At 34.8% G+C, this 10,078-nt stretch overlaps 1 protein-coding gene and 1 pseudogene across 1 annotated transcript; one reads left to right on the top strand and one right to left on the bottom strand.

Moving 5' to 3' along the window:
* The first annotated feature begins 230 nt into the window (after window positions 1–230).
* LOC143607480 (RNA demethylase ALKBH10B-like) lies at window positions 231–4,269 on the top strand. The gene is made up of 7 exons (XM_077082917.1): window positions 231–750; window positions 2,458–2,591; window positions 2,683–2,800; window positions 3,077–3,193; window positions 3,275–3,390; window positions 3,476–3,630; window positions 3,702–4,269. The coding sequence occupies exons 1-7, from the start codon at window positions 300–302 to the stop codon at window positions 4,132–4,134; spliced, it is 1,524 nt and encodes a 507-aa protein (XP_076939032.1). The 5' UTR covers window positions 231–299; the 3' UTR covers window positions 4,135–4,269.
* Window positions 4,270–4,547: 278 nt separating this feature from the next.
* On the bottom strand, window positions 4,548–5,699 carry LOC143607481 (putative galacturonosyltransferase-like 4 pseudogene; annotated as a pseudogene).
* Between the last annotated feature and the right edge of the window lie 4,379 nt (window positions 5,700–10,078).

Below are 10,078 nucleotides of genomic sequence, written 5' to 3' on the forward strand. Positions count from 1 at the left end.
GAAGAGTTTGCCTTTGCTTTGCCAATTGCCACCTATGACCTAACGAAAATATTTCGTCAAACAATGACACGTCACCAAAACATGCGAATCACAATTTGACAACATTTGCCCAACACGTACGGACCAATTTTTTTCATTAATTCCTTCATTTTATTTTTTCACTATATAACACTCGCACAAGCCATCCCATACATGCACACATCGCTGTATACATAATACATTCATCATTTCAATCTCTCTCATATTTCTCTATCTCTTAATTTTCCATTTAACCATCGGCTGACTGTCGACTAAATCCTATGGCGCCAGCCGATCGCGTCCCAATGATGATGCCAGCTGCACAATCAGGTGCGTTCGCCAAGGACGCGATCATCTCATGGTTCCGAGGCGAGTTTGCAGCCGCGAACGCGATCATTGACGCTCTGTGCGGCCACCTTTCGCAATTAGAAGGCGGAAGGTGTGACTACGAGTCCGTGTTTGCTGCCATTCACAGGCGGAGGCTCAATTGGATCCCGATCCTCCAGATGCAGAAGTATTTTTCCATTGCTGACGTTAGTGTTGAGCTCCAGAAAGTGGTTCAAGAGAAGAAGAAGAGACATGAAGATGCTGACAAAATCGTAAATGAAACCGAAACCGAAACCATAGAGATTGCGTTTGAGTGCGTTGATAATGATCGAAACAACGACGTTCAGGTTGTGGATGGTGATTGCATTAGAGATGACTTACCGAATAGTGAGGTTACAGATACAGGTAAATTCGATCTGTGTTTATATTATATGCATCTATAAGTCTATAACTATTACGTGTTTTATATAAACAAATTGTTTAGATCTGTTTTCTCTGTTTTTAACGATATACATGATTTTTTTATTTTTTTTTTTTGCATATTTTGTACGTTCATAGATGAATTTTTGGAACGGAAAATAAATGCATCTAACCTAACACGGGCGCGTTGTAGCATCATTGATTATTATTTCAATTTCAATTTAATATTAGTTTACAGCAACTAGGATAGATTCCTCTGTTTTTTTTCCTTTGGAGTTTATTTGATTGAGTTCTCTGTTTTCAATATATTAATTTTGAGCTCGGATCAATAAAAGGCTCGAAACAGGCTGAGCTTTTCTAAGGTCAAGCCCGAGCCTCAAATAAAGTTTGTTTAGTTATTGAGTCCGAGCTCAAGGGAAAGTTCGTTTAGGTTTGTCGAGTCTTAAAGAGCCTCGTAAATTTTGAGTTGACCTTTCTTTGGACTTTTATAGTTCTATGAATTAATTTCACACTATCGAGCTTTGACTCGTTTAATGTACTTATGAGCTCGAGACAAACTTAAGTTTGTTTTAGGCTTTTTTCAAAATATATAAAAGTAATTAAAAACGTATATAAATTAATGAATAATAAATGAGCCGAGCCCGAACTTAATAAACCAATTAATGAGTAGAGCTCGAACTTTAAGGAAAGAGCTCGAATCAACGAATCAACTTAAGTGAATTTCGAGAATAGTCCAGCATTCAAACAAAAACAAAACCATTTATTTTTTAATTTCACGAGTATTTCGTGTTCAATATAACCAATATTTTAGTCAAAATATTCCACCTCATTTTCGGTAATTATATAACCTCTTGCTTAGATTTTATTTAAATGATTGATTTAACAAATTAACAAATCCACATGGTATGATGAAAAAATGATATTAGTTCTAATTTTTTAACATATATTGTATTGATTGAGATTCCTTTTTAGTGATTATGGGGTGTCATAATATCATGAAGCCTGCAAATTAGATCCGTTATAATGGATGTCATCACATGTGTCATGTAATTTTGGTGGTACCGTTAGAATTTGGTGCAAATTATATGCTCATCCCTATGTGATAACGATTCCATTGTTAACCAACTTTCCTTGTGTTATTTGAATTGGACCAAGTAGCTCCACCACTATCAATGGTCTAGAAAATGTACCCATAAAAGAATAACATTTGTTTCCCATCAAACTTTTAACCAAACTTTTATTAGTATTCCATTAAAGTTAATATTAGAATATAAAAAATAGTATTTTTTTTTAACAAAATGAAGAAATTATTAAACTGAAATGTAATGATATATCGAAACAGAAGTCAAACGGGCAACAGGCTGCGTCGCTACCCTTTTTGAATTGTAAAACTCAATCTTTTAAAAACTACATTGACTGATCTTGGACTTGGAGTCATAACATTACTATGCATGGCCCGTTGAACTCGGCTAAGATATGAATGTATATGGATGATAATGATATAGATATAAAATATGTAACTAATAAGATATGAATGTATCATGGATAGTAATAATATAGATAGATAGATAGATAGATAGATAGATAGATAGATAGATAGATAGATAGATAGATAGATAGATAGATAGATATTAGTTTCATGAAAATGTTGAAGATTATTAACATATGAATATATACATATTTTTGCTGCAGGATCTCAAGAAGTTCAATTAATAGAAGAAAACAATGATATAAGCTCAAACCAAGAAGACGACTGGGAGGCTAGGCGTGCTCAGATCAAGATGACAAAAGGGTTCGTAGCCAAGGAGTCTGTAAAAGGACATATGGCGAGTTCTTTTTTTCGCAAGTCATTTGTTGTTGTTTTTTAAACATAATGTGTGACGCATAAAATTAATGATATTGATTTTTGACTGACAGGTGAATGTTGTAAGAGGTTTGAAGGTTTATGAAGACATATTGAATGATTTAGAGCTGTCTAACCTGACCGAATATGTGAATGATCTACGGGTTGCTGGTCAGAATGGTGAACTCTCAGGTGGACCCCGAATCGATTCGTGATGCTTTTATAGTTAATCTAGTTCTTTCCCTTTGGGACTGAAGTTTTGAGATAGTAAGGGATTGAACAGGTTTGACAGTTATTGCATTTCCTTATAATTATCTTAAAATGCACTATCAATCATAGTATCCAAAAGATTTTCTAAACAACAAAACATTATATAAACTGATGCAAATACTTTTGTTAGATGTTACATTTGTCTTTTGTTTCTTAAACTAAGAGAATTAATTCTTGTTTTTGCTTAACTATGATTAGGCGAGACGTTTATCAAGTACAACCAGCAGTCGAAGGCGATTAAGAGAGAACTCATTCAATTTGGAGCCCCTATTTTTGGTCAAGTAAAAGATGATGCTATAACTAAATCACAAGATAGTAAGCATCTTTAATAAGTAACCTTTTATATCATTGATAGTGTTTTCGGTTCATTTTAATTAATTAGCGATATGTGTATAGGCCAAATCGAGCCAATCCCAGCTCCTCTTGAAGATGTCATTGACCATCTGATTCAGTTTCATCTGATTTCCGAAAACAGAAGACCAAACAGCTGCATCATAAGCTTCTTTGATGAGGTATTAACCATTTATTGTCATGCTCTTAATAAATTAATATGTGGAATCATATAACGTTTACAGCTAAGACTTTTTATTAATGCAGGGAGAATTTTCACAGCCTTTCTTGAAACCACCTCACCTGGAACAACCTATCTCCACTTTGGTGCTTTCCGAAACAACAATGGCGTTCGGGCGCACTCTAGTATGTGATAATGATGGAAACTACAAAGGGCCACTCATGCTTTCTCTAAACAAAGGGTAAGTTTAGTTCATTTTGATAATAAAATGTAACATATTTAAGTTATTGATGTTAATTTTTAACTGCACAGGTCACTTTTGGTAATGAGAGGAAACAGCGCCGACATGGCACGTCACGTCACATGTCAATCTCCAACTAAAAGAATCAGTGTAACATTCTTTAAAGTCAGGATAGACCCGTGTGAGAACAAAGTGATAACAGTCTGGCAACCGGATGCACCAGTACCAAATGGAACCGTTAAACCCTCTGATCCTACAACGGGTGCAGTCCCTAAATGGGGTGCTCTTCGTGCGCCACAACTGCTTATGTTAGCTCCTGTTCAGCCAATGGTCATGAGTCCAAGAAGGTTACCCCGTGGTGGCACTGGTGTCTTCTTACCATGGACTGTCGGGTCAAGAAAGCCCACTAAGCATCTACCTCCTCGAGCTCAACGGGGTCGTCTTCTTGTAGCTGAATCACATAGGGTCGAACCCGCCTCTGATTTGGGCATTAGTGTTGCTTGAGAAGAACTAAAATCTGAACCAATTCATGTTTTACCACGCGGAAGCTAGAAACTAGAGTCTACGGTCATGATTAATTACACTTCATTTGGTTGTTTAGGTGTTACTCTTTATGTTAATCACCATAGCATTTTATAGTTAGTTAAGTTTAAACAGTGTGAATCATATTTGTATTAGCATTAAAGAAGTTTTCACTAAGTAATATTTTCAATATTATACTCTACATATGCAGTAACTAAAATTATTAACTTGACTACAAGACGAGAGGCTAAAACATGATCGAGGTTGAGGATTAAACACGACGTTTTCACTTGCAGATACATTCCCACACATGATTCTTTTCGCGTTCTGTTTCATAGGAAAGATCTAATAAACTTGATCTAATGCAAATTACGCAATGCGCTCATTGCAAATTAACCGAACCACTTTTTGCTCATTCGGGCTAGGTTCTGGCCTTTATGGATCAAACAATGATTCTGTTTATCGACCTGGTTTTGTCATTCTTCCAGTGTATGTTTAGATGATCGGTAAAGATCATACGGGGCCCACAAGTGATCAACCGTGCAAGGTTTCCTCGAGTCTAGTCTTAACCATGGTTTACCTTTTCCGCTCCAATGAAGCAGGCTAATCGGACCGGGGTGCAAACTCCTGCACCTTCCTTGAATGTTGTCACCACCTAACCCATGTTGGTTCCATCTATGATCAATTCCTTTAATGTTCCCAGCAAAAACTAGCAAAAATGGTGGCAATGAACCCAAGTGATATATCCTTCTTTGCTTTTGCACTGCCATCCATTCTTCTACTTTGTATGAATATCCACCTTTCCTCCATTTATGAACATCTACAACCATCACCCCCGTGTTAAAATAACACGCATTTCTTCCCCTAAATGTTTTTGATAATGCAGGGTCCATCCAGAAACCATTCGTTAAGTATCGGCTAAAGTTTGCCTTGCAATACTCGGGTGCAGCGAGTACCTTACCTTCCAAGTTAACCCTCCACAACTTCTTAATGTCATCAACCATCACAATGTCCGAGTCTAGATAGATCACACGGCTGACATTCGTTGGTAACATGTCTGCTAGGTAGACTCGCGCATAATTCAACGGCTGGTCTAGCGCGTGACGAATGGATTTTGAAATCTTCCCACAAACCTTTTTGGAGTCAAATTTATATATCTTGAACTTAAGGTACGGGAATGTCGTTTTGATGGTGGACTGGATTTCGTCGTCGCAATGTGACCATAAGAAATGAAAAAACACGTTTTCGGGACAAAACGAATGTTGTAGAATGGATAACACGGCTGCCACGGTCCCACGAAGGTAGTTCGAGTCAAGAGTCATAGCCACATGGACAAGTTCTTTGGTGCACCCGTCCCCATTGTGAAACACGGGTGCTTCACGAAAGAGGGGAAAAGTTTTGGAAGGTTTTCGGATGAAGCTAAGGCGGACATTGGTGGCAGCGGTGGCGGTGGTTGTGGTGGTTGCTAGGAGGATTAAACTAATGATCGAGGCGAGAGACAGGAGGCCAATGAGGAGTGAGGGAGAATTAGATCTCCGTAAGGCCATTCTGTCTTTGATATTACAAATAAAACAAAGACAAGATAATGCACGAAATCAAAATTATTAAGAGAAAATATTTGACACAGCCAAGAAAGATCGGTTGAGAGGAAGACCATATTATTCGGAACAATAGATTTTTGGTTCCAACCTTTCAAAAATTATGACTTTCTAGTCAACATGTATTGTATACCTCCCAAATTAGAATAATTAAAGTTTGTCTATTGCAAATTTTTTAAATTCAATATTTTCATGAAAGTATCAAGACATGACATTATTATATATATTAAAAGGGGGATTTTCTACCCCTTACAAAAACACTATTTATTTTCCTATTCAATTTAATAATATTTTATTTTCTTATTAATTAACTTTTACTCTATATTTATTACCTTTACTTACTTTTTTTAAACTAATTAAAAAAATTTAACAAACAAAATTTTAAACTTTAAACTTGGGTAAATGTCGGTTTTACATGTTTTATTTGTCGGTTAAACTATTTTTTTTACTTTGCTTTCGTATTTCTTATAGTTGATCTTACAATGATCGAAAGTTTTATCATGATTTAAAAGTATCCCGTCATCACATGTTATATATACACGTTTCGACGATTGCGTCTTTAAAATATGTTTTTTTTCTTACAAATTCATGTTTACGAAATTATGTTTGTGCCACCGATACTAACAAAATTTGCATCGGTTCACAACTATAACGTTCCGGTTTTTTGGTTTTACATATGATAATTTGTTGTATTTTGGCATTGAATGTTTATTTCTTTTGTTTAGTTTCAATGATGTAACTTGATACAGAATGAATTCGCGTTAACTCGCAACGCGTTCGTGGTTTAACGTTTTTACGTATGTTTTTTTTCGGTTCAATGGTCCTGTCGCGAAGCGCGGGCCTAAATCCTAGTGTATTTTAAGATGGAGAGATAATATATGTTGGTTAAATTATAAGTTATTTTTAAACATATCATTTGCAGTCGTTGGATACATCATTATATTTGCACAATTCATGAATGGTTAAATTTTGACAACTTGGATGCTCTATTGTAATTAGTTAGACATAATATTGTGATTGGATAATTTTAACCCAGCGTTACATGTTACAACTAATTAAGACGTACTATTACAATAATAACGCATCAACTCAAGTAAAGATAATAATTTTCTTTGATTTATAATACGGTTTGCATACAAAATAATGAAGGATATAAAATTATTTGAGTTTCGAAAATTATATAAGTCAATTTAAACAAATATAGACTTAAAAATATACATTGATTTTTTATTCTGCATTCAAATGTGTGACTTATTAATTTTCTGTTATTTATTATCTTGTCATCGTTTCAACAATTAAAATCGATCCAAACCTGTACACAATATTTAACTTTTATATTAATATAGTATTATAACTTTTTAAAGTATTAAAAAAGCCGAATCATGTTTTCTAAAAGTATCATCAATCCCGAACTCAAACACTTAGGCTACCCGTTACGAAACACTATTCATGGCGTTATGATTAGGTGGTCAGCTCGTAATGTCGGCCAGTGGCTACACCACGTCACGACGTTATGGCCCGAAGTTATCATTATGGGTGAAATGTTAACATACTAATGAGCATCAAACTTTAAAATTGTGGGGTTATCAAATTAGCTAAATTAAATTATTATTTTTTCATTTTTTCTTATTTCATCCACTATACATAACTAGCTAGTTAATGACTTAAAGTTTGCTAAGAGGGTATGCCCAACCACTTTAGGTCTAAAACAAATAAGAAATTCGGAGTCTTTACCGACAGTTAGAGAGACGAAATTACATATCATAATTTTATGTTTAAAATTACGAGTTACTATCATGTTTCATATATAAAGTTTAAAAATTTTAAACTTTATTTTAAACTTCATATATCTATAAAATATCCAACTTTCTTTTATCTTTCCTGACAATGACGATGCAAAAAAAGACATATATTCCTGAAAGAAAATACATATAGAAGCAAAGTGAATGGAAAATTACCATTAAGAAACAAAAAAAAAAATGCATTTTAAAAAGAGTTCTTTGTGTACTAAAACACATGCATTTTAACCGTTTCAGCGACACATGTCATAATCCATTTATATATTTTCTAATATCATCATCATCATCGTACTCAGTATATCCCACCAATAGCAAAGCTATGTTAGAGTCTGAGGAGGGTAAGATGTAGACAGCCTTACCTCTACCTCATAGGAATATATTTTCTAATATGCTTTTCTCTTTTCATCTAAACATTTAAATTTCTAACCCGTGCTCTATTTTATGGACCTCAAATCTTAGCTTTATCCGGCATTACCATTAGGCCAACCTTGCTTGTTAACTCACAACACCCTAGTTAACAAGTGTGTTGGTTAAAACTATGGATGAGCAAAATCGGTACGGTATCGATTGGTACTGGTACCGGTATCGAAATCGGTGCTGATTTGGTACCGTCGGTACAAAATCGGTACCAAAGTTTTAAGTTTCGGGATCGGTACGGTACTGGTATTTCCTGAATTTTTACCTTCGGTACCGGTATAATCCCGGTACCGATACCGAGACTAAGAATTTGCGATTTTCAGATCGGTATTTTCGGTATCGACCGGTACCGGTACGATACCGACTTCCTCTTCTCTCTCTCCGATTGGGGCTTTATTTATAAATTATTATTATTATAATTACATTAATCTACTATAATTGTAGATCCACTCTTTGACTTTCACTTGTCACTGCTACGCTACGCAATCAATCAATCAATCTCAAGGGTTTATATATAATTGAATTGAATTGAATTGAATTGAATTCCATCTGATAACTAAACCTAGATTGATTGATTGATTAATTAAGTTATGAATCATCAATAGCTGACGATGGGGAGGTTTCTCGGTGGCTTTGTTTTGCCCTCACTCTTAATCACAGGTATCACTTTAAACCTATATATTAGTATATTAATTAATTCATTCCTGCATTCCGCCTGTGTTTGTAATTATCCTCTAAATGTTAGTGGATTTTAGATAGCTAATTGTAGTTTGAAGTTAAAATAGCAATTCAGTTGATGCTTGAAAGTTAACTGTTAACTGTTTGTTTGATGATTGCTTATAAGAGGAATACACCGTCAATGGACTGTAAGTTAGAGTAGTAACATTGTTTTTTTGTTGAAGTCGATGCATCAGGCTAGTGCTTCATTGAAAAGTACTATACTGCTAGGATTATAAGCACATACGAACTGAACACGGACACCGAAGCAAATAAACAGTTTTCATTCCTGCTTTCGACTGTCTTTTTGTATTTATCCCATGTTTACATACAATTTATTTGATACTTGAATGTGAACTGTTAACTGTTCTAACGATTGTTTATACTTGAATGTTTACTTTCGACTGTACTGGTGATTGAAATGGCAAGTCATTTGGCAGTTGTTGTTTGATGATTGTTTATAGGATGAGTACACTGTTGTCAATGGACTGTAAGTTAGATTAGAAACTAGAGACACTGTGTTTCTTATTAGAAATAAATTAATGCAATAGGCTCATGTTAGAATTAAGCACACACGAGCTGAACACGGGCATAAAAGCAAATAAATGAACACCGATAAATGTGATTTCGTCAACCTGACCTATGTTCACGGACGGCAACTAGGATGTTCACTTGTTTTAGTGGCAATCAGTTACAAGTACATAGAGATCATTACATAGAGACTAGAATTAGTGTTAATAACTTAGTGAACGAGAAAGCATGGGACAGGGCCAGCTGTTCCTTCCCTCTTCTCTTGATTGATCTTATCCCGGCCCAAAAGGCCTACGATTCTTACAATTACTACTAGATACTTGTAAGAAACAAAATGAACTTAATATCAGTAGTTCCATGGTTTCTCAATGGGAGTATTTGGATTTGCAGCGAATTGAAGTCACAGTAATGAGCTTTTAGCGTTTAGCAAATACTGATAAAAGATTATGATTTTCTCATTATATCTTTTAACGTTTTTTTTCTGCTTTTGCAGCTGCTTTACTCAATTGGAGTTTGATATCTGTTGGCAATTTGCTAGCTTGTCTAATTATTCTGTTCACTCCTCCAAAAGAGAGGTGAGTAGTTTTTTTTTTTTATTTATTTAAATAGTTCCAGTAAACAATATTTATTTTTCAAGTTCATAACTCATGAGCTTATGTATATCCTTTTGTTATTAGGGTTTCATTTAAGAGGGAGAACACTACTATGGTCGATTGTTATTTTTTCATTTCTTGTAATTTTTCACAAATTGCATTTCTTATCACATGGGCCATCGAGTGTGGAAGCTGTGATGCAGAAGTACCTTGGTGGGCAAAGCTTTTAGGATTCATGATGTGAGATTTTTAATTTTGGTTGAAGTATTTT

This window comes from Bidens hawaiensis, unplaced genomic scaffold, assembly GCF_021521415.1.
Source record: "Bidens hawaiensis isolate Kalapana, Puna unplaced genomic scaffold, B.hawaiensis_p1.1 tig00082856_1, whole genome shotgun sequence".
Lineage (NCBI taxonomy): Eukaryota > Viridiplantae > Streptophyta > Magnoliopsida > Asterales > Asteraceae > Bidens > Bidens hawaiensis.

Bases quoted from the DNA above. Each gene is read 5' to 3' on its own strand.
- LOC143607480 (XM_077082917.1), top strand. From the start codon at position 300: ATGGCGCCAGCCGATCGCGTCCCAATGATGATGCCAGCTGCACAATCA. The intron at 2,801-3,076 runs GTGGACCCCGAA...AACTATGATTAG, and splicing joins TCAGAATGGTGAACTCTCAG to GCGAGACGTTTATCAAGTAC. The intron at 3,391-3,475 runs GTATTAACCATT...TTATTAATGCAG, and splicing joins TCATAAGCTTCTTTGATGAG to GGAGAATTTTCACAGCCTTT.